Source organism: Nanorana parkeri, unplaced genomic scaffold (assembly GCF_000935625.1).
Source record: "Nanorana parkeri isolate BGI_ZX_2015 unplaced genomic scaffold, ASM93562v1 scaffold281, whole genome shotgun sequence".
NCBI classification, from domain to species: Eukaryota; Metazoa; Chordata; class Amphibia; order Anura; family Dicroglossidae; genus Nanorana; species Nanorana parkeri.
Window position 1 is genome coordinate 788,807 of NW_017306549.1, and position 25,070 is coordinate 813,876.

At 39.7% G+C, this 25,070-nt stretch overlaps 1 protein-coding gene across 1 annotated transcript in view; it reads left to right on the forward strand.

Annotated features, from left to right (window-relative positions):
• ADGB (androglobin) overlaps positions 1 to 25,070 on the forward strand; it is a 206,294-nt gene that overhangs the window by 128,155 nt on the left and 53,069 nt on the right. Inside the window, exons 20-27 of the mRNA XM_018557360.1 lie at positions 2,738 to 2,846; positions 5,606 to 5,741; positions 6,415 to 6,529; positions 14,770 to 14,943; positions 17,428 to 17,563; positions 19,603 to 19,734; positions 23,843 to 23,936; positions 24,926 to 25,057. Of these exons, the coding sequence (XP_018412862.1) occupies positions 2,738 to 2,846; positions 5,606 to 5,741; positions 6,415 to 6,529; positions 14,770 to 14,943; positions 17,428 to 17,563; positions 19,603 to 19,734; positions 23,843 to 23,936; positions 24,926 to 25,057 (1,028 nt within the window). The remainder of the gene's footprint in view (positions 1 to 2,737; positions 2,847 to 5,605; positions 5,742 to 6,414; positions 6,530 to 14,769; positions 14,944 to 17,427; positions 17,564 to 19,602; positions 19,735 to 23,842; positions 23,937 to 24,925; positions 25,058 to 25,070) is intronic.

Consider the following 25,070-nt stretch of genomic DNA (forward strand, 5'->3'; position numbering starts at 1 on the left):
CTGAGTTTCGTCTTGCCTAGGGCAGCCCCAAACCAGAATACACTACTGCTTATTGCATCTCATATTCAGAACATATTGGGACTGTTCCATGCAAATCATTGCTTTTCACTACATTGGCCAGATGCACATCCAAAGCCGTTGATATATAGTGCAAATATAGCCTAATATTATAGAACCATTGATTCTAAACTTCATTCAGCTGTTTCAGGCTATTTGAATGAAGAATACTGATTAGAGTAAGGGCTTTTTATTGCTTTAATCCATTTTCACCTTACTGTCCTGATGTTTGTAGAGAAAACAAACTGGAGTGGAAACTTAGTTCTTTGGTCCTATTTTCTATGTTGCCTTCCAGAATATTAATCAGCTTTCTGGCTCAGAATGACTTTAGTGATTTTAAAACATTTTATCTTCATGGGCACAAAAAGGCACATTGTGCAGATCTAGGCAGCGGCTATTACTACATGGTAGTATTTCCATTGTTGTATAGTTTGAAAACAGCATGGTTAAAGCTAGAATTTGTGTTTAAAGTAAACTCCTTACTCTTTCAGTAAGAGTAAGCCTTTAGATCTGTATGGGGTCAGTGTACCAAGGCATCTAATTTAGGAGCAAGGCAACTGCAGCATGCTGTTAGGGAAAATTGGACTGTATTTCAGATGTGCTTAAGATGCCTTTACAATGCATTTTAATTGACTTGTACAGAGGAGTAAAAGCAATGCAAAAGCAACAATGCACACAAACAAATATGCTTCATACAATCCAATTCACTATTCAAACACTATGGGGGTGATTTACTAACCTAAACACACGCACGCACCAGGTGCGTGTGATTTTCACACAGCAAAACGTATTTATCAACCAAAAAGTCTCTAAAAGCATATTTCCACTAATGCCATATATGGAAAAATCATGCACATGATGCATATATAATGCTGCTTCACAGTTTAGACAAAAATGGTTAGCTCATGCATTTACATTCCTGCATTCATCAACGCAAGCAACACAACATAGAGCTAATTTACACAACATCACCTTGTAATTCATGCAAGGCTTTGCACAACACACCTGCTGGGTGTGTACACACTACAAAGGTGTTTAGATTCCACCCATAGATCATGCTGGGAGGGAACACACTACAGAGGTGTATACATGTTCCTGGTGTGTTTATAAGGTTAGTAAATCAACCCCTATGGGTCTATTCACTAAGCTGCCGTAGGCAGCCGAGTGAACGACCGACCTGAAGCGAAGTGAGCTGAACGCTGTTCGGCTATTCATTTCAGCCTGGTACGGCTGATTCCAGCCGTATTTTGGCTGAAATCAGCAGTACATCGGGTGGCTTCGTGTGGCTTCGGGTCGCCCGAACATGCTCAACATGTTCAGGCGACTCGAAGTACAGAAGGAGTTCGACTCAGCCGATCCAACATCTGGATCGGCTAAGCTGAACCTCCGGCAGGCTACTCGCTGCTGTTCGGTCTATTCTCATAGATGCCGAACAGCAGTGAGTAAATAGCCGAATGCCGCTGAGCATCATTCGGCTCAGCTGTCTGAAGACATCTTAAGCAGAATAGCAAAATAGTTAAAAAAGTAGGAAAAAAACAATAGAAAACGATTGTGCGGAGCTAGCAGTGACAACTAGCTCTGCCCAACTGCTGCTGTCAATCACTAAAGGGGACCTAATGGAGAACTACAGGTCCCCACTGCTGATTTACAGCAGCAGTGGGCGGGTGCAATAGCTATTTTGCTATTGGCTATTGCAAATTGAAATAGCCAATAGGAATCTAGCAATGCATTCCTATGGTGACATTTTTTTTTTATTCTGACGCCAGCCAACGGCTCGATGTCGGAATAAAAAAAAAGCAGGGAAAGGTTTACTTTGCTCCATCGAGCAGAGCAAAACTTTCCTTTAGAAAGTGTTTCTCTCCCGGGTGGCTATCTAATATCGGGAGACTCCCGGAGCGCCCAGGAGAGTTGGGCTGTCTGGAGATCAGTGTCCCTGGTTACCTGGTAACCAGGAACGCTGATCTCTCTGCAAGTGGCCGGAGCCAGACGTAAGATCACGGCTGGCTCTGCCCAGCTGTCAGAAGCAGGCTGTCGGTCGGCCAGCTTCGGCTTTCAGCGCAGCTCAGTCGAGCCGAGGCATATGCCCTCGGCTCGACTGAGCCGCTCGGCCAACTTCAGGAGCTGTACGGGCTATAGGGAATAGCCCGTACAGCAGCCCTTCGGTTCTACTGAACCGAAGGGGTCCTGGTGCCGAAGCTAGCCAAAGGATCAGCCGAGCTACGGCTAGATCCTTCGGCTGCTTCGCTAATAGACCCCTATATTGTAGATCCTTTACATATGCAAAGCAGAAACAAAACACAAATGCCGATGTACACTAACTTTTTGTTAAGTTTTGTATAGTCTATACATTGACTTTTTGAAAATGTTTTAATGGGACAATCCCTTTTTGAATAATTGTATATTAACTTTATTGTTGTGTAATTTTTCTGAAATGATTTAGCAGTTTGCAAATGACCTATTCATTTATTCATATCTTATTGCTACTAAGTTTGTGTTGGATTTATAAATATATTATGCACTTTATTAATAATGAAGAGCAGTCTCTGATTTGTGTTCCAATATTATGTTGTAGTTTGCGCCTTTGTTAAGTATATGCTAAACAAAGAAATGCATGTGGTAACAGTAGCCTAAAATTCTAAATGCTAACATAAATAATAAATGGTTGCTTTGCATTTTTCAGACAACAGATGATCGAGATCGAGGATCCTACTTTCTATTTGTTGACAATGTGAAGCCTACGGAAATATTGGTTAGCTTTTCAGCCCTGGTGTACTCTGGTGATTCACACCGTAAGTATTAAAAATACAATGCAAGACATAACTAGATATAACAGAGATTATACTTTCAGGCTTATTTATAAAGGGTAACAAAGTACAAAGCAATAAAGTAGGCAATTAGATTTCAGCTTATACCTGGCTACAGTAAACTGTTGCACGTGGTCAATACCCTGGATTTATAGTAAAGCTGATTTTTTAGTTTAACCCTTGCTCCTCTGGTGGATGTGCCATTTTTGCTGTTTTTTACATAAACATTGAAGACTTTAAAGTTTGTGTAAGCCTACCCAAACCATGTATTTTCTGACAGGATGTACAAAATGAAAAAAATGGTGTTGCTGGTTCTGTACTTTCCATGATAGTTGAGATAGCTGAGTAGAGCATTATATTAACAAACACTGTAATTATGTTTCAATGTAATATTGTGTGTTTTGGTGGAACAGTGAAAATTGCATATTTGTAAAGAAGTGACTTACACTTAAAATCTTTCCTACTTCACATACTTTATATTTAAGTGATGTCCCAAAAATTAGTCGTAAAACACAATTGTGTGTTCATGGGGAGCAAAATATAGGAAGCTGGGTTCAAGATTTTATCTCATTTGGTACAGGGTCCCAAAAATATTTATTGGTACAGGGTTCAAGGTGCTCATCTCTTTGTTGGAAGTGCCTCGAACATGAAGGTACCATGCTCCACGTACTCTGGAGCTGTCTGAAATTGCAGGTATTTTGGGGCGCGGTGCGTGATGTTGTCTGCAAGCTTACTGGGGTGCAGCTTGGGACAGACAGAAATATTGCGGTTAAAGCTTGTATACCGCTGTACTGGAAACAGTCCACATCTTCTACTGCCAGGCAAGTAGGGAACAAATAAATTTAGCAAGGTGGGTGAAGACCATTGAAGATTTGCGGGCTGGTAAGACTTAGCAGGATGAGGAGTTCTGAAACATTTGGTTCTATTGAATGAGTTTATTTTTACTTCAGAGTACCGAGCTCTTTCCCTTCCTTTTCTTTACTCTTTCCTTACCATTTCCTTTCCCCTTCCGGTCCTTTTCTCTCCAATTCCATCCCTACTTTTTGGTTGGTTTCTCTTTCTATATCTGTCCTGTTCATTTTTTTTCTTCATATTAGTTTTCATTACGATGATCCTTGGTAGGCCCACATGGCTGACATGCTAACTTTTTGCTCTTCTTAAGCAATCTAGGGGTCCATAGCTCTTTGGAGTCAAGGGACAGAGGGAAAGGCCTCTTTTTGCTTATAACCTGCTCCTCTCCTGGGTTTGGGATTTTGATATAGAATATTTTCAGTTGATATGGATATGGTCTGGGTGCAAATGGTGGGCTTATTAGAGGGGACAAAGACTGATGTGTATCGGTATTAGGTTATGTTTATTGGTTAGGTATCAGATGTTGATATCATATATTTGGGCTTGTGGGATAATCTTTGGAGCATGTCCACAATTACCTGCTCTAAGTATGTATGTTTCACTGCTTTGGTTACTGTTGTCTTGGTTTTAATTTTTTTTTTTTGTTCTTGAAATTTGAAAATAAAGAATTATAAAAACAAAAAAACTCAAATGTGTGGGGATATCCACTGTGTGTATTATAATAAGGATATGCCTCCGTTTACTTAAAACTGTTTTATGAGTATAGAGACATGTTGTGACTGTATGATTTTTTTTTTTTTTATTACAGTATACACATGGTGCTTTTATTGGCGACATCAGGGGTCTAAATATATTCCTGATTACTTCATTGTATGCTGAGGATGTAGACTGATTGTAGACTTAGGATAGCAATTTGAACAATTTAAGGAGATACTTAAGAAAATACACTTTTTTGCCTTTTTTCCTTATACATTTGTATTTTACTGTTTAAGAAACATTAAAGGAGAACTATGAGGTGAGTGAAAATCACTAATTCTCATAGTTCGAGCCGACGTGTGACAATGAAACTCACATGTTGGCTTAATAGATCGGGAAGTGAGTGAGCGCATACCGTTGCTCGCTCACTTCTCGATCATCTCCCTGCAGAGAGCCGTGACTTTCAGTCACCGCTCCCCGCAGGGATTCCCCCCTCCCCGCTTCAATCCTCCAGCACTGACTGGAGGAACAGACGGGTGAGGGGTGGCACAGCTGGCTCTGCCTCTAGATAGGCAGAGCCAGCTGTCATTCACGCAGCTGGGTGGATCTCGCTAGCATTATCCACGGGCTGTAGCTCACGATATACTGAGCTTTGGGTCACAGGAAGACGCTAGTATATGTCCTTCCGTGACCCTTAAGAGAACTATGGGGAAAAACACTTACCCCATAGTTCTCTTTTAAATGATACCACAAGGGCTGATTCATATTTATGCATTGCAGTAACATGCAACACCATGGTGCATGTTGCATTGTGGTGGTACTTATTTTGAACTTACAAATGCCCTAACACCACAAACTTGCACTGCAGTGCACCAAGATGTATGCCAATTTTCTGCATACTTGTTCATCCCCAGAATCTTGATATCCTTAGGAGATGTGTATCTTGAGGACCTTGACATCAGCTCCCAGTGACAAATTGCTTAGGACAGACATTAAGGAAAATTAATGAAAGCAAGTAAAAGGGGTACTGATTTAGTAATATATAGTAGAAAGCAAGTCATATGACCAGATAAGTTAAATAAATTAGTGTTGTAACTCTTACAAGTGACCTGCCCCAATTGTATTACCAAACACCAAGTCCTTGTAGTATGTTTATTGTTCTTATTGTTATTATATTCTAATGTTTCTATTGACAGCGAAACCATATTCTGGAAGACAAAAAGGTACTCTATTAGCAGAACAGTTTTCTTGGAAAAGCCTCCTGAGTGGACCAGTTGTGTTAAAGCTAAATACTTATGTGAACAAAGCGTCTGTGATAAGTCTTCCTCCTGGGTTAGTATCGTGGCTCAATTAATGTTAAAGCCAAAATGTTTTAACTTTTTTTTAGTTTTGGATAGAGTGGGAAAGAGTTCACAGGTTTTTTTTTTACTTGGTACCATTATCCATTTTAAGCTCCATTGCCATCCCTTATTCCAAGTCTAATACTAACCTGTCCCCGCTCTACCTGCTTGGTGCTGCACCCCTTCAAAATTTTCCCGGCGAGACTCTACTCCTGTGTAAATGCACTGCCATCTCCATTCATCATTGCAATGGAAAACCTTGTCTTTGTGGTTGATGTCCTTACCATAGGAATTAATGTAGTTTGCGGCGCACATGCACTTGAGGAGTAGAGACAGCTGGGGGAATTTTGAAGAAAAAGCTGTTTGCGGTCATGCAGTCCACACAGCAAAGATCTAAGTAGGTAAGTATGAAATTTCAGCGTGTCAGGGCCTAATAGGGATAAATGTACTAAAAATACAGTGATCATTTAAGCTGCAGTATTTTAACAGTTTCTGTGAAAATTATACATTATACAATACAAACACTCAGTATATTTATAAGAATACTAATAGAAAAAAAGCCCAAGATATATTTTTGCCTCATAGAAAGGCATTTAAAAGAAAGTTCTGCATGAAAATACTCTTGAAATGTTTTATTAGATAATCATTGGATGTTTTTATTGCAGGCGTCATGTCTTACACTTCACTGCAAGTTCACCCTTAGGGCATCATATCCACCTATGCAGTACAGTGCCATTTGTCTTTGGGGATGAGGAAACTATTATGCCATATCTTGACAAGGTACATGTTCCCATAGAAACTAGCGAGTTACTAGGTCACTGTACATGATTTATGGTATTCTCATTGTATTTCACTTTACTTTTAGAAAAAGACAACAATGTAAATGTTTTTTTTATAAAGAATGGAATGAAGTTCATTGTTATGCTGTACCTTAGGCAATAGTAACTTTAAAACAAACTCACCGATGAACGCCAACTGATGGAGTCAGTTAATACAAAACAGATAATTCAGTTAAGGGCAGATGCCAATGGACTGAATTTCTTTAAGGGACTTTGGCAACAAGGTATCTTGACCTAAGTTGCGAAGTGTGCTGAACTGCTTCAGCCACTGTTAATGAGTCTTTCACTGTAGGTTGTTCACCCTTTTTTAATTACAATACCGCAAAAAAATGATTTATTTTGGTTAACAAGACTTACCTGACTCCAATATGAAATACTACAGGGATACCATAAATATTAAGTAGTACTACAGGAAAGGAACATGCTCAAATCCCAGTAAGATACGTGTATGTTTCCACCTATTAGGATCACAAACCCACATTTGGCTTAGACACTAATTCTTATATAAAATGTGCATGTGCTGTCACCTGGTCACATTTAATACAGCAAACATCTTAAAAGTGTAAATTCCAACATACAATTGTTTCTTTTAACTAAATGTAAAATGTGGCTGTTTTATAGTGGTTATGGTTGACTTCATATCCAGGATGAGCAATGGCTGAACATCACACCATTAAACAAATTATAATAATAGTATTAAACTCACTATGAATACTGAAAACATTTGTTTTAAATATATTTCTGAGATGATTGCCTGAACATACTTACAGTAAATACATCTTCTAACAGACTCTAGTGACTTGTAAGATGATTTATCGAATATGCTTGAAGGGTGATATACCAGTGTTGAACTTTTGAATGCTTACATGAGTGGCTACATTGTATATAATCACCATTTTTTTTGCTGTTTAAAAAAATTAATAAATGCAAACATTTTAGCAGAGATATTAGGTCAATGCATTTTGACAGGGTCATATAATAGACTTACAGTATGTACATCTCACCATGACAATGTACACAAAAATAAAACCTATGCATTTTCAACATGTCAGTGAAATAAATTCTCAATAAAGTAGGTTAGTCCACTAAAGCTGAACCAAAGTTGTTGTGTATGTATGTATATGTGTGTGTGTGTGTGTATATATTTATATACACACACAGCTCCTACAGTACAAAGAAAAGAAAAACCCAACCAGGAGCCCTCTTGTAGCTACCTACAACTATGCCCTAGAGGAAATATCATCAAAGACCTACAGCCAGTACTATCAGAAGACCTCATACTTAAAGCAATATTCCCTCAGCCCCCAATACTGGCTTATAAGCAACCACCGAACCTGAGAAAAAGATTGGTACGCAGTAAGCTGACCCCAGAACAGGAGCCTACATAGAATGGCACAGTGCGATGCAATAAACCCTGCTGCAAACTTTGCCAACATACTGTATACTGTATATGACAAAAATACAGCTAGTCACAATAACAAAACATACACCATTGCACATCTGCTAGCCTGGTGTACGTGACACAGTGTTCAGCATGTGACAAAGGTTGTTATATTGGGGAAACTGGCCTTAAGCTGCATCTCAGGATGAACCTACACAGGAGCTCGATTAATAACCACGAAAACAAAAATTGCACCCCAGTAGGATATCACTTCTCCCGGAAAGATCACTCCATACAAAATTTCAAAATGAAGGTACTCAAAGGGAATTTTGAAGGCTCTCATAAAAGGAAAACATTTGAGATGAAAATTATTTTACATCTCAACACCATAAAGGAGGGACTTAATGTGGATTCCTGACACACTACCAGAACTTTTTATGATATACAGTACTTTGTAATGTCCTATATCTCTAATGTATTAAGGTGTTTATTGGTCATCCTATGTTTATTTGTTTTGGCCTTTGGTTATCAGGATGCATTCTTCACTCCCAGTTCCAACATTCATGACACCCCACTCACTCCACCCTCTCCCCTTTTCTAATAACTTTCTCTTTCTTTAACTGGTAAACTATGTCATGTTTATTAGTATTGCTTCTGACCTGAAGAAGAGAGGTCAACTCTCGAAAGCTTGTCTTTCGAATATTATCCAATAGTCCAATAAGAAAGATGTCATTGCATACTGCAATACTTTTTTTTTTTACATCTAGTCTACTGGACTAATACGGCATACCCATTTACATTATATATATATACACACACACACACACACAGTAGAGATAAGACATATCTTTGTCAAGGAAAGTTAATATTACCAGGTAAGAAAACTATAATCCTTTCAAACAAAGTTATTCTAGATCTGAGAACACAAGAGAGTGTATAGATAGAGAGTAAAGCCAGACAGAAAGCGATAAGAGAAAGATAAAAAAAGGAGAGAAGGGAAATAGAGACAGGGAGAAAAAACTAAAACAGTGATGAGTGACATAAGATGCATGGCTAAATTAGATTTTTTTTTGTAAAGTGTTCTCTCTGTTGCTCATGAACAATATTGTACCTACTGCTAAAATCTCCAGTGGTAAAAACCACTGCAGTAAACAGTTTTTGGAAGCCGAATAATGGCTGTTTCAGGATTCTGATAACTCCCCCTGACTTCCGCAAACATAATAGAACAGCAGTGGTTAACAAAAGCATATGTGCAACATACCTCCCAACTCTCTGAAATGGGAAAGACGGACAACTTTAAATACGAAATATGTAGCATAAGGATACACCCCTGTCAGCCTCCCAGTTACGTGAACATGAAAAATGTATATCCAAAAATGATTGTTTAAACTCATGAGTGCTTTTTTTGCCACTTGCAGCCTTAATATTGGCTTTTAAAAAATGCAGATGCAATTATTAAGAGATTGAACAGTACATAATTATAGAGGTCTATACTTTGGACCATATAGAGAGACAATTGAGGAGGAAAGTGGGACAGAGGGATTTCAAAGTTTCCTACGAGACACTCCACCCAAGAAAGGAAAAAAACACAACTCTTGGAACCTCATAGTTACACTACAGCCAATTATACTGATTGCAGTGCCCTGGATCAAATATCATGTTCTTTTTTAAGCCTACAGCTACGTTGATTTAGAAGACTGTTTTTAAGTGAACTCAAGTGCCCCTTAAAACATTTTTTAGGATGTATGCTATAATTCATAGCTGCCTTCAGCTAATTGGTTAGTAATTATCCTGTTTAGTTTTCATGGTTTAAAGCTGCAAAGCTATTAATAAAATGTCATACAGATGATTTAAAAAACTCTGCTGATTAAATACTTAGTAGTGACCATTGTCATTCTGCTAGAAAAAGGACCAGTGTAAACTGATATGCAAAGTTTCAAGTATATTAGCATGCTTCATAAGAGAGATTTGGAAACTGGTGGAAAAAAACCTGTGTTGCTCCAAGTAACCAATAAAACTCCAACTGCAATTTTCTAAGCAATCCAGTTGCAATGAACAATGTAGATTTTTTTATATGCAGGCCCATAGTCTGCTGGTCACATGGGTAACTAAAGATATACAAAAAGGTCTGTGTATCAACTGAAGAAAGGCATAGTGCTAAATCTAATACTTTTCATGCAAATTATGATTTTCTGATTCATTAGTGCATAAGATGCTGACCACAAATTGGGTCAGATCATGCAAATCATCAGTCCTGTTTGATGATATTGGTTAACATTATTCTTTGTGTAACTAATTCACCTGCAAAGGGTTCATTTGTCAGTGTTCTTCTTTCCTTGGCCAAGTTTGCAAGCATCTGACAGCCTGTGCGCAAAAGTATATTTCTGCCTGTGTCCATTTGAGTGTTTAGTGTCTACCTGTATAGGTTTGTATGCAGTATAAGGGATTGCATAAGCAGTTGAGGCTTAAGGCTGCCTTTTAAAGCTGGTCTGTTGATGCAAGCTTGTTGTTTGCAGAGGTCAATAGCTCAAGCTGAAATTTGCATATTCAAATGAATGAATGGAGATGCTACTACCACCATGCCTCCTTACTCTTCCCTGCCTGCTCTGTTCAGACAGGCCGGTAATGGTTCAGTGAGAAAGGTAATCTGAAGTTAAACATGCTTACCCTTTATAAACACATAATGCTCTGTATCATGGGTGCACAATATTGTCATGGGTGCACTCTGACTTAATGTTTTTTGGTTTTTTTATTATATACATAGAAAATATAGCATTTCAATAAAATATTTAAACTTTAACAATAAAATTGTTATAGTTTCTCTTTAAGAATATTGAGATTTATTTTCGAAGTTCACTTTATAACCTCATAAAGAAATGTTAACATCAAAGTGCATATTATGTGTATTTACACAGACAAATTGTACCATGTAATACATATTTTTCTTTTAAGTGCAACCAAAGCCAAAACCTTTTGTTTTAATTTTAGATAGAGTGGAGAAAGATCATTTTTTATTTTTTGTTTTTCATTGTTGTCTGTGTCACTAAAAGTGAAAGAAAATCCCAAACTCTGGGTTATACTGTAATCAGAGCAATAATTTACATTTATTTGTATTTTTGTATTGTTTACATATTTATTAGTAAATAATAGAACAGGATGGTATAGAGGCCAACTATAACTGTTAGACATTATATACAAAACAGACAAATACAATGGGGGTCATTTATCAAAGCTGAGCCAAACAGAATCTTAAAGGAGAACTATAAGGTGAGTGCTTTTCACTCACCTCATAGTTCTAGCCAACCTGTGACAATGAGACTGTCATAGGTCGGCTGAGTAGATCGGGAGGTGAGCGAACACATACCGGCGTTCGCTCACCTCTCGATCCTGTCACGGCTCTCTGCTGTGACAGGGGAGGGGCTGGATTCCCCCCTCCCCGCTCCGATCCGCCAGCGCTGACTGGCGGAACGGACGGGGGAGGGGACGGGTACAGCTGGCTCCGCCTTTAGATAGGCAGAGCCAGCTGTCAGTCACGCAGCTGGGCGGATCCCGGCACAATTGCGTCGTCTCAGTATACCGCAAGCTACAGCTCGCGGTATACTGAGCCTAGGGTGATGGGAGGAGGCTAGTTTGTGTCCTCCCGTTACCCTAAGGAGAACTTTGGGGAAAAGACTTAACCCCATAGTTCTCCTTTAACAGTTGCCCATAGTAACTAATCAGCTTCTCTTTTCAATCTGTTCAGCCAAGTTTTGAAAAATGAAAGATAGAAGCTGATTGGTTAATATGGGCAACTGTTCCAGATACTGTGTTAACAAATTTCCCTCATTCTAAATCACAACCCTGGCAGTTATGAATTTCAGTAAACCATCTTGGAATATGCATACTCCCAATGCAATGTTAATAATAAAGTGCGTTCTTGGGAACACTTCTTGTTCTGTACTATTTGTATTTAAAGCTGACCTTGGAAGACGGAGATTCTTTCTGCTTTCAGACTGTGACCACCTTTTGTTCCCTGTCAATATTGTCCACTCCCATTCTGTGTTCAAGTGAAATCAAGATTGTGTCTCTGATAAACCTGTCTGCTCCTCCTAACTACTGCTTCATTTGTAATATTGTTCAGTATTTACCTCCAGCAAACTGTCATCTTGATGCTCCTCTACAGCCCTCACCTCCCACTCCCTGTGTCTGCTACACCAGAACCTGCTAACCCTCTACCCAGCACATTTCTTTTATCCTGATTAGCTCTGTACATGCCCCTTTCCTGGAGACACCATTACAGTTCTCACATAGCCATTACATACATTATTTACTCCAAAGGTGCTCCTTCTGTATGGAAATTGTTTAGCCTTCATCCTTTTCTTGGACAGCAGCCTGTTGTCAGGACCTCACTGCATTATGCGTGTAATGACTTGCCACCTGGCTTTCTGATTAGCCAGGAAGCCGGGCGGCATGTAAAGACTCGCCACCTGGCTTCTCAATTAGCAGGGAAGCCGTCCCCATGCTTCTTGTCACTAGGTTACGAGAAAGCATGGAGCCGGCTTTCTGGTCAATCAGGAAGTCGGGCACCGTGTAATGACGTGGTGCCCAGCTTCCCGATTGGCAGGGAAGCCGCCTTCATGGTCCCTCGTCATGGGTGTAATGACTTGCTGCCTGGCTTCCTGATACCGGAAGTATCGGGCTAGGCATCGGAGAATACTCGGCACCTATTGGTGCATCCCTAGAACACATGTCAAATGTTTATTGCTGTCTCTGACCCCATTCTTGAGATTCACCCTTTTTATTTGTCCCCGTCACTTTATCACTGTGATCATTTATCCCGTCACTTTATCACTGTGAGCGAAAGTAAAAGAAAATCCTAAATTTTGAGTTGTCATCAGAACAAGAATAGATGGTAAATCTTCTAATGGGGACACTAGTTCTGGTGATAGGGTGAGGGATTTCCTCTTACTTCCTGTTGTAGCAATTGGTCAAGAAGTGAAGGGAAATCTCCCCAATGGGGCACAGATGGCAAAGAAAGCTAACAGGAATTATAACCCGCCTTACTTTATCCAAAACTAAAACAAAAGTTTTGCCTTCAGTTCTGTTTTTAAAAAAACTGTCACCAACGGGCATCTGTATTGATCTGAATCTCAACTCTTAAATGTTCTAAATGTTGCAGATCTGCCTCTTAGTTATTACATTATTTTTTTGTTTTATTACTTGTTTTCTCCCTGTCAACAAAAGTGTCAGAATGCATCTCGGGCTGTAATGTTGTCTTGTCTCTTGCCTCAGCTCAGTGCTGATAACAAGAACTCAAACTCTCATTTAACAAATATGATGTCATGATTACATGAAAACAATGAAAATGCTTCAATAATAACCAGTTTTTCCTTCTCCAGCAAAGCAGACAAATTATTATGTATCAATCCTGAGCTCAGGCAGGAAACAGGTTAGACTACACAAGGGCCTATTAGCCTGACACTGGTCTGACATTTCTGGTCTGACAAGGACAAAATAAAAGTGAATAACAGCACACACAGGTATTCATAAGAGATAAGGCTGCATTATTTTAACAACTTAAACGTGCAAATCTAGAATTTTTTAACTGTATTTATTTATATTGTGCTGACAATTTATGCAATGCTTTATATAGTTGCACATTTACATCAGTCCCTGCCTTCAAGGCACTGTAAGATCCCTATCTCACATAAACACAGGGCAGATTTAGATAGGAGCCAATTAACATTCCAGCATGTTTTTGGTGTGTAGGAGGAAACCAGAGTCCCCCGAGCAAACCCACACAAGCACAGGGAGAACATGCAAACTCCTTGCAGCTATTATCTTGACTGGGATTTGAACCAGGTACCCTCAGTGTTGCAAGGCAAAAGTGCTAACCACTATGCCACTGTGCTGCCCGCAAATGCCTCTTCCTGATTCGATATCCTTAAGGAGTGTGGTTATGGATCTTTTATACATTTTTATTGGTAGAGTGATTAAATAAAAAAAGAATAACCCTAAGTCATCAAGTGCTTCACGTCCTGTAAGACCCGGTTCAGACCAGAAACTGCATCACAACTGCGTGCGTCTGTGCAGTTGCACTGCGGTCCGTTTTGATGCGTTTGCAATGTGTTATGATGCGTTTTCAATGCGTTTTTTTTCTGCACTAGAAAATGCTAATTAGACAGACCTTATATAGAAGTTTGTGAAAGTGAACTCACCACATCGCTGTTTCTGTACCCGGCCCATAGCCCCAAAACCTGGGTGCAACTTTTCAGCAATCTCCCTCCACTTTGCCATCTTCTGGCGATTATTCTTATATTGGGGATGTTTGCTGTCATACAGCAGGGGACAGTCCTGCGCATATTGGATGAAATCATCTGCTTCCACAAATTCCATCTCTTCACTTTCTCTCCACACTACAAACAGGAAGTCCCTCGGTGATGACATAATCAATTCTGAGTCCTTTTTTTGTATGCGTTCCAGTGCGTTTGATGCATTTGCTATGCGTTTGCACTGTGTTTTGATGCGTATCGATGCAGTTTGATGCAGGTAAAATAGGACAAGCAGTACTTTTTCTGACTGCATCTGAACGGAGTGCAATGGTGTGAATTAAGCACAAGAAAGCCCGTAGGAAAGCATTGCGATGTATTTTGACTGCAGCAGTCAAAATAAACGGACTGCATCACAACTGCATATGGTGTGAACTGGCCCTAAATGTTGCTATTTAACCTGAATATTGTTATTTATTTGTCAGTTTTCTTTGTAGTGTCCCGTGAACTAAAAAAGATACATCTTTGGCTTTTATTTTATTTTTTTTACAGGAAAGCTACCGCTTTATGGGGAAGGCAACAAGTATAATAACCGCTATATTAAATGTGATGCGTAACTTTAGCAATGAAAATGAATTGGCTAGGACATTTAAAGAGTTGAAGTTAGCACACTATTCTGAGCAAATCAAATCAAAGCACTTGGGAAAAACCGAAGAACACTTCAAGGTGAATATATTTATCTTTTTATTAAAACCCTGTAAACAAATGTGTGAAAATGTTGCAGCCCTAAAGCAGAAAACTGGGAGTGTTTGTCTTTGGTACAAACACATTTTTGCTCCTTTTATTCTGATGATTTGTTACTAAAGGTGCCCATACACCTTGCGATTATCTTACGATAATCGCGGGAAATCCCGCAATCGTGCGATAATCGCAAGGTGTATGGAAGGCGTGCGACTGTTTTTACTGTAGGGTTGCACGTCTTTTGTCGAACCAGCATGCTAGAAAACCCGCCGAGAATTGTACGGTTCTCGGCGGGTTTCTAGCCTGATCGTTTGACAACTGCGGAACGGGCCGGTGCGCGCACGCTCACACTGCCCGTTCAGCATTGCGGTCATCGAAAGCCCGCCCATCAGTGGGGCAGGCTTTCGTGAATCGCAAGTATGATCTGCCTGTCCAAGATAGACAGATCGTACAAGCTTTTAATTAGCTTACAACCATCGCAAGACAAAAGCCTTGTGATGGTTGTAAGGTGTATGGGCACCTTAAGAAGGTTTCCTCGCTGGACTTTGAATTAAGTCAGCTGTAAGAATTCACAATTATAAGAAATTTCAGAGTATCCTCTGTTTTTTCTCCATTGAATTTTGAACTAAAAATTGGTCTTTAGAAGCAAATTATAAATATTTTGCTAGCATCTGTAAACATTTAAAGACAAAAGTAAAAAAATGCAGTCTTAACAAGAGCATTTATAGTTAAAGGAGAACTATGGGGTTAAGACTTTTCCCCATAGTTCTCCTTAGGGTAACAGGAGGACACAAACTAGCGTGCTCCCATCAACCTAGGCTCAGCATACCGCGAGCTGCTGCTCACTGTATACTAAGACGCCGCAGCTGAAGCGGATCCCAGCAATTTTATGTCTGGATCCACCCAGCAGCGTGACCGACAGCTGGCTCTGCCTATCTAGAGGCAGAGCCAGCTGTACCCGCCCCTGGCGCTGGCGGATCGGAGCGGGGAGGGGGGAATCCAGCCCCTCCCCTGTCACAGCAGAGAGCCGTGACAGGATCGAGAGGTGAGCGAATGCCGGTATGTGTTCGCTCAACTCCCGATCTGCTGAGCCGACCTGTGACAGTCTCATTGTCACAAGTCGGCTAGAACTATGAGGTGAGTGAAAAGCACTCACCTCATAGTTCTCCTTTAAAGTCCAACTTGTCTAAGTTGTCTAAATGTGACTGAACAGCCAGTTAGGCAACTGGTTGACCTAGTGCACGCACTAATCTAACCTAGTGAGACAGACCCCCTCTTTTCCTTTAACGTACAAGTCTATGTGAAGGCACTTGTACTGAGGGGTGTGGCTGTTACTCAGCTCTTCCAGCAAAGAACACTGGACTAGAAGAAGTGAATTCTCATAAGATAAAAAAACAAAAATAAGTTGCAAATCATACCTTGCAGGGACATAGGACTATAAAGAGATAAACATGTGTAAGACTTCAAATAAGGCACTAAGCCCATCCAAAATTTGTAACTTAGGTTTCGATAGCTACCGACGGTTTCAGTCATCTGATCTGACCATCTGTACAGAGTACATGGTTAATTATATTTCTGTGCACTTTAAAGATGTATGTGGGGGGAGGGCCGTTGCAGGTATGAAATGCAGACATTTGAGGGTCCATTTAAAAGTGAGAGCAGATATTACTGTGTGCTCTCCGTTGCAATGTTTACTCCACACTGTACCAACATTTTACAAGTTGATTTATGAAATGCAGATTGCTGTGTGTAGCCTATGGTGTTCCACTGAGTTATCTGTGGACTGGAGGAGAGGCCTGTCTGATGAAGGTAACAGGTCACATATCTGGCTCCCTTCCTACCACTTTTTGCTGCGCTTTATAAAAGTGGCAGTATTTTTTTAAAACAGATTTATATCTGTGGTAAGGCCACACCACTACTTTATAAGTTGCTCCCCATAGCTAAAATATTTGTTTTTCTCATCTTTTTACTGCTCGGCCTTCCCAGAGCTACATCAGTCTGAATTTCATTTCAGCCAGATAGCGATCACACAGCCGTGCACACTTGCTAAGGTGATAATGCAGAATTACATGGATTATATTAGCAGTAAGCCATTGCATGCACTAAGGTGGAGATAAGAACTGCCATTATGACCTATGGCAGCTCACTGCCATCATCCTGTTGCATATACCAGGTTAGTGATTAAGTTAGGTTAAAACAAAGCATAGATTGCCATATCCCTGCGCAGGCCTTTCAGTAAAAGGCTGAGATTAATAAACATGTATTGGGTATTATGAGATGTATTTTTGATGAGACAAATGTGAGGCTATTTGTGAGGTCCTTACTTAAACTACACTTAGCTGCACTTAAACTACACTCATAAATAAGCTCCATAGTGTATTCATTATATGACCAATTATATGACCGATAATAAATGATTCTTTCCCCATTTATCTCAGTTTTTCCGAACTTGGTTGTAATTTATTTCAGGCTTTTAACATTGCTTTGTGGAAACTTATGAAAGATGCTGTGGGAAACAAAATTACGTTTGACTTGGTATTTGCATTTCGAGCCTTCACATTGGATTTTTCCACTATTTTGTCTACAGAATCTCCTTCCTTACAAGGTATTTTTTTTAAATGTACTAAATCTAACCTTGTTTAAATCGTTACATTTCTAATCATGCCTAATCAAGTATTGTCAGAACATAATATATATAGATATAGATCTCTCTCTCTCTCTCTCTCTCTCTCTCTCTCTCTCTCTCTATATATATATGTGTGTGCATTTAATAATAGCAAATACAAACTAGGAAAAATAAAACAAAACATCACTCTCTTCTTATAATTTGCCTATTGTTGCCGGACTTGGCATGCTTCATTAACTGGGAACTGAGGGGCTGAAAACTGGCAGTAAGAAATATTTCCCACATGTATTGACTGGATGTCAGGGGGTTCTTATTCAGTAGTAAACTCAGGTAGTCAACTGATGTTATTACATACATTATCCTTAAAGTCTACACCCCCCTATCTTTTACAGCCAAGGAAGGTGTCACCTTAGCCTCTATTTGGATTGCAGTTGCCGTGGTGCTGCACATGTGATTAGTTATGACACCAACATTTGAGGGCTTCAAAGATGAAATAAGCACACTGACAACCTTAACAGTTGGTTTGCTTTAAAATGATCTGTTTTGGGGGACAGTTAAAGTGTTAGATCAAGTTCTTCTTTAACCCCTTCATGACTGAGGCCTTTTTTTCATTTTGTGCACCCATGTTATATTCCACATTTTAGGCCTGAAAATTACTTAGGCCGGAAAAACTCCCAAACATTATATATTTTCTGAAAGCCAAGACCCAATAGAATAAAATGGTGGGAGTTGAACATTTTTATGTTGCACGATATTAGCGCAACTCCTTATTAAATGCCAACATTTAGTGAAAAATGTACTTAAATGCCCCAAAACACAATAAAATACAATTTTTTTTTAAATAAAATATAAAAGATGAGGTTACAACAAGTAAATAGATACCCAACATGCCCAGTTTAAAAAATGTGTGCGTCTGTGAAACGGCGACAAACGTCAGTACCCCAAAAAGTCCATAGACGACGCTTTAAAAGCCCCCACAGGTCATCAATTTAGAGATACCAAAAATACTTGCCCTAGAATTATTACTCTCACTCCGGTGTGAGCAGCGATACCCAACATGTGTAGCGTGTTCGTCCTTTTTCATACGTAGTAGCACCCAACGAGTGTTTACATGGCGACGCACGTGCTCACGGGGGACTTTAAAAATTTTTTTTTATTATTTTTAGATTTATTTTATTTAATTTTAAAACCTGTTATTTTTTTTACTTTAATTGTTATCACATAGGGGGGCTTACAGGGGGGATGGGGCTTACATAGGGGGTACTCGTTAAGGTGATACTGGGGGTCCAAAAGACCCCCAGTGTCACCTTTACACTCCAAATAAGCTATTGAAGTGCAGATCGCCCTTCAATAGCTTATAGCTGGGCTTCAGGACCTCAGCACTGACAGCTTTGGGACCGGAAGTGATGCAATCTGTATCGCTCCCGGTCCAATAGAACAGGGAGGGGATCGGCGAACGGAGGTTCGTCCATCTCCTCACCAGCTCCCTGCCGACACCAGAGAAGCCAATCCCGGGCCCGTAGGAGGGGCAACGGAGCCCGGGAAGCACAACGGGGGTGTCGGGCGGGGGGCACCCCTTCATCGGGCCATAGAGTCACCAGAATCGCTTCTATTGTAAAGCCGACAGTCGGCTTTACAAGTTTAAACAGATTGCGCCGGGAGTCTGTTTAAACAGCCCGATGCTAGCAACGTACACTGTGCGTCATCAGTCATGAAGGGGTTAAAGTAGATGATAAACAATTGCCATGTGTAAACCTAGTTTAGATTTTTAAGGTGCAACTCAACATCAACTGGAAAATGAAATCTCAGATGTGTGCATGCCACTGTAGGGTTTGTATGGGACAGAATCACCCCTCACCTCTGGAAAATGCGTTTGGTGAAGGTTTGCACTTCTTGTATGCCCCATCTGTCCAAAAATTGGACATACATTTCCAGCAGACTAACTTTCAGGTGACAATACAGTAAACAGATGTATGTTCCTTGAAATTTTTTAATTTGAAAATCAATGTGTATTTTAGAATCAAAATCTGAAGTCCCTGCTTCTTGGCAAAATAGAACAGCTACAGCATTTGAAGAAACGGGTGCAATTAAACTGCAAGCTTGGTGGAGAGGACTGTTTGTTATGAAATGCTGGAACGCCAGAAAATCAGGTAAATTAAAATGGAAAGTTTAACCTAAGAAATACTGCTGTGGTCCAAACCAGCTTCCAATTTAGTGCTTCTCAAAATGAATGTATCACATGATAGTTATGGTCTGCCAGACCCTAAGCTGAACTCCAAATGTACCTTTAGTCTTGCACAGTTGTACATGGTCCTTTCCTGTACTGAAATTAATTACTCTGATTTTACAAAATACTGTGAACTTCTCACAGTGTGCATTAGAAGCTGCAGTGAGAGGTCACCTAACTTCATTACTGGAGGACATTCAGCATCATCTAGCTTTTTCCTCCTCAGCCTGGCTGGCCTTCACTTTCATTTATTTGAATCCAGTTCTTTTAATCATGAAGGTTGACAATCCCCCTGATTTAAAGAAGGCCATAGAAAGCATTAGAATGTATTGTCTAGTACACTAGAAGAATAAATAAAACATTTTTACAAATAAGCATAGTAAAAAAACAATAAAACATTTTTGTGCGGCATCTTAGATCAAACTCACTTTCAAATTGCCAGCATTGTGTACAGTATACAGAATACAGGATAGTGACACAACTTAATGAACTTGAAGAATTAATTTGATCCCAAAATTTGTTTTATTAAATTCAGTCTGTCGTTTAAAATCAATGGCTAATTATGTAGTTAAATACAAATATGTATTAAATGCCATTGTTTGGTTATCCGTATAGAAAGGGCACTTTACTTACACATATATGCATACATGCAAAAGCATCAAGTCCTACACTAGGAAGAGTTTATACCTCATGGATAAATATATGAAAAAAGATCTGTGTACTTAATCATAGCAGCCAGACATGTTGAAAAAGAGGATGATATGGGAACCTATAGCTGTTCCTATATCGGGGAAATTTAAGTACGGGGCCTGTATTTACATGTTCTTTACAACCCATTGTGTTGGACTTTGCTGCCTTCGTTCTTCTGTCCCTCTATATTAGAGACTGCAGAACTAACTTCTGATTGCCCCAAAGAGGATGGGATCCATGCTTTACAAACTACCATATGTATAGACTTACATTACCCCATAACTTACTGAGATTGAAAAAAGAAATACTTAATAACTACCTTAGCTGTGTTATTGTGTCATTGGTAACTGTAGGTGTGACTTAGGTGTGTGGATAAATCAAGTAATGTTTGGCAAGTGTTGCTTGGGGCTAATGTGCATGTTTAAGTGGGAACCATTTAGGGAATACTTGTTTTTTTATGATTCCTGCTGTTATTCTGTTGTTCAGCAACAGCATACCCTACCTGCAAATCACTTTTAGAAAGTGGTACCTGCCATATGTAGATCTGGCAGGTATCCAGAAAAGTGTACTTTCTAGTTACAATAGTAACAGCCATTAATGTCTCATAAAGAGAAATATAAATATTTTGGACAGAGAGAATTCTGCTCAATTTGTCTTTGAGACTCTTGGGATGTAATAACTCATTATAACCTGCTGAGGGAGAGGCCAGCAGATAGTGGAATCTGACACTATCTGAAACTGCCTTTATGTGTGAATTTTTATGCTCACATAGGGTATGACTGGAACTTTTGAGGGCACAGTTTGAGCTTCTCAGAACATGATGGCCAATTACAGATACGTAGCAATGCATTGACATTTTTTATGGAGGCTCTACAAGGAATGTCACTTTATTCTAAAATTCCAAAATGTTATTCCTGCTTTCTGCTGTTTCCTTGGATTATTCTTGTCAGTTTATCAGAAGCGGCATCTCTATGCCACACACAGCTCTTTATAAATTGTCAGATTTATCTGTTCTCATCTTAATATGATGTGGCACAGCAAGAGACTAGCAATTAGGCATAAGATCTGAAAAGTAGTCTCATAGTGCTTGGAAGCATTGACAGATGAGACATGAGAGGTGTTTACTTGTAAAACAGGTAGACTATATTCAGTTTCCAAGCAACAGGACTTTAAACTGAGGTTTAAATGCAAAAAGAAAAAAAGGTTTATTTTTTTATCTGGAAAATATCTTTAAACTGAGCATACCAATTTTTTTTAATCGTACACATGAGCAAAATAATCAAGCTCTAATTGTGATCTTAAGCTCAAATTGATTCAAAATATCTGCAAACCAATAATATCCAGCCCCAAGGTGAATAAGAAAAGTGAGACCAGAATCCACCTGCTTACAGGCCTGAAAACCAGAATTAGGCTCCATTCACACATAGTGGTAGCATTTTCCACGTGCAAAAATGCACGGCATGCAAACGAGCAAACTTTAACATACTATAGCCAGAACGCGCGGAATCCACCTAGAAAATCGCACTTGGACTTTTTTGTGGGATGCATGTTTTTGAACCGCACGGACACACATTGGAAATAAATATTCTTTATGTTTAGTGTGTTTCGCGTTTCCGCTAATGTGTGATTGGAGCCTTAGGTATGTAAAGTGCAATAAGGGAACCCTTTTTTAATTGGGGTCTACCTAAATGACTGTCATCCTAGCTTAGCTATCTTCAGTCCGTGATCTGGAGGTACGGTAATCTAGATTTGTGCAGTTTAGTTTGCTAAAGACTTTCTTAAAATACAGTCTTCTTTAAAATACAAAGGAAAAAGGCACAACTCCACAAAATGGCTGCTATACTTAAATACATAATAATAAAACATTAGTATCCTCAAGGTATCTGAATGTTGTAAATTGTGATAAAGTCAGGTCCTGCCACGTAATGTGTAGAGCAGGGGTGCCCATTAGGTAGATCGCAATCTACCAGTAGATCGCAAAGCGAACATAGATCGCGATTGGCTCACTGACTTGTGTTCTGTCCTCCCACGGTGCTCGTGCGGCTGAATGTGTCAGACGCCGCAGACGGGAAGGAGAGAGAGCTGCTGCAGTGGAAGTAAGAAAAGACAGGAGAGAGACAGCAGAGAAAGTGAGAGAAGAGACAGCAGAGAGAGAGAAGAGACAGCAGATAGAAACGGGAGAGAGAAGAGAGGGCCGGTTCACACCACAAAGTCTGCATTCCACAGTGTTTGGCCTCTTTGGAACACAAGCCGGCCGGCTCCCTGCGTTCAGGGGCAGGAGGGGCACCGCAGCCACGCCCCCCGCTCTCAGTGTGATCGCCCACACCCGAAACCCAGGCACATTAATGCCTGCGTTCTGGTCCAGCGCGATCTGCAAAAATTATGCAAAAATGCAGCATTTTTGCAGATCGCACTAGACCGAAACGCAGGCACTAATGTGCGGTGAGTGCACTAGGGGCGTGCCTGCGTTGCCATTGACTTCAATGCACTGCCACGCCCCCTCCCGACCCCGAGTGCAGGTTTCTTTTCGTTGGTAGATCTCGTTGAGCTTGTCATTTGAAAAGTAGATCTCCAGATGAAAAATTGTGGGCACCCCTGGTGTAGAACATTCTCAGGGGGCATGGTCACCACCCTTATGGTTTGGTAATCCTAGGGTCACCTTCTCTATTTTCTTTTCCCCCTTCTAGTTTCAGCACTCGCCTTCTTTTCTCCCACTATAGAGCTTTATCTATGCAGCCTTTTTGAATGTTTTGTCATTGATACTTGTGCATATACTGCATATACTGCATTTTTCTGCTTGTAAATATTATTTAAATTTCTTTTGGCTGTTAAATGTAATATGTGATTTTGGTATATTAGCTGGTTGATCATATAGGATCTGGTTATCAGAGTGTAAAGGAACAGAGGACCATTTTTGTGTGCGTGTATGTAGGTATGAATATACTATATATACAGTTTCAACGTTTGTATGTTCCATGTTTATAAACTCTGTCAAGCACGCCAAGATGGTGCCCTAATATTGCATAGCTTTTTTTTTCTTTGCTAAGAGGACTATGGCATACCTAAATTTGTATAGATTGGTTTAACCTTCTTTGGTTATAACAGAATTAATGATCCTTAACAGCTCTAACCATAAAATGATACAGGTTTACACTCTGATATGTCTAATAATCCCTAAACCAGTTGAGCAGCTGCAGCAGAATTAGCAGTGGTTGGTTGCAAAACAGCGGATTGGACAGAATTAATCAATCTGTCTGTCCAAAATATTTACTAGGAAGATGCAACTGATAGCACATGATTTACTGGTATAATAAACATCTCTGTTTTTGTTAAAAATTCAGGAACCAAAGAAAATACAATGGTTAAGACAACGCTGGACAAAATTTGTGTTGCTGTTGAATCAAATGATGATCGCTGTGGTATTAGCCTTTTGAGGTATGATTTGCTGTGTATAATACCGGTATTTGCAATGTTGTTGACGTGGGCATTGTAGATGTTGCAATCAAAGGAAAGGTCACTGCTAAACACAGTGGATCAGATAAAAAAATCATTGCCACTAAATATTTCTCAGATATACTATATAAAATAAGATTTCACCCAGATTTACCAAAGGAGTAGAGTATGTTCACTTTGAGAGTGAAACTTCACTTCAATTCTCTGTGAGCTTTCCAAAACAACTGCCAAAGCCCACAACTGTAAAAATGAGCTTAGTGGTAGCTGAGTCATAGCTTAATCTAATAACCAGATCAAATTATTCTAGTGTACATAGGTTAAAAGGCAACTGCATGTTTCTTTCATTGCCTATCTCAGCACCTGCAGCCACTGACACTCATAAAAGTGACAATACGAGTTACTTAGGTAATAGTTAAAAACCTGTTCATTGGGACATTGCTAACTTTTGAGGCCTGAGATTAGCACTTTCATTTCCTATCTCTTGACACAGTCCTGACTAATAATACTTCCTCCAGAATAGATCATTTCTGTATTTAGCCAGTTAAATAGACATGGAATATGTCCTTCAGTAAAGCTTACAGTATTAGTAGTGCACTAGCAATCATGATTGTGCTTACCAGCTGTAAAGTGCTGTTCTAACATCTAGCCTCTTACACTAAACTAGTAGCACTAAAGGTTTACCATGAATCCATCAATGTGAAAAGTGCCAGTGAGTCCAGGTTTGGCATCTTCAGTCTGAAAAGCTCTGTTCCCCAGTGGCCTAGCTGCTCAAAGTCTGTGGCCTGCCCACAAACTCTAAGTCTGATGAAACTGTGGCATTATTTTCTTAAAAAGACTCACTGGAGGGAAGGGTTAACCAAACCTCCCCCCCCTTCCTTTCCTCCCAGTTACAGGGTCTCTTAAGTTTAACCTACAAAAATACAATCAAGGTGTATTTGGTATCTAATTAAACCAAATATATTATTTTGTAGATACTTATTCAAACACAGCGCTGCTTCACATGATTACTCCTGCTATGAAGATGATCGATACAGGATATCCTTCACTGATTATACAGTTACCTACGCAGATCAGCCTGCAAACTCATGGTTTGTAGTGTTCAGGTAAAGAAGAGTG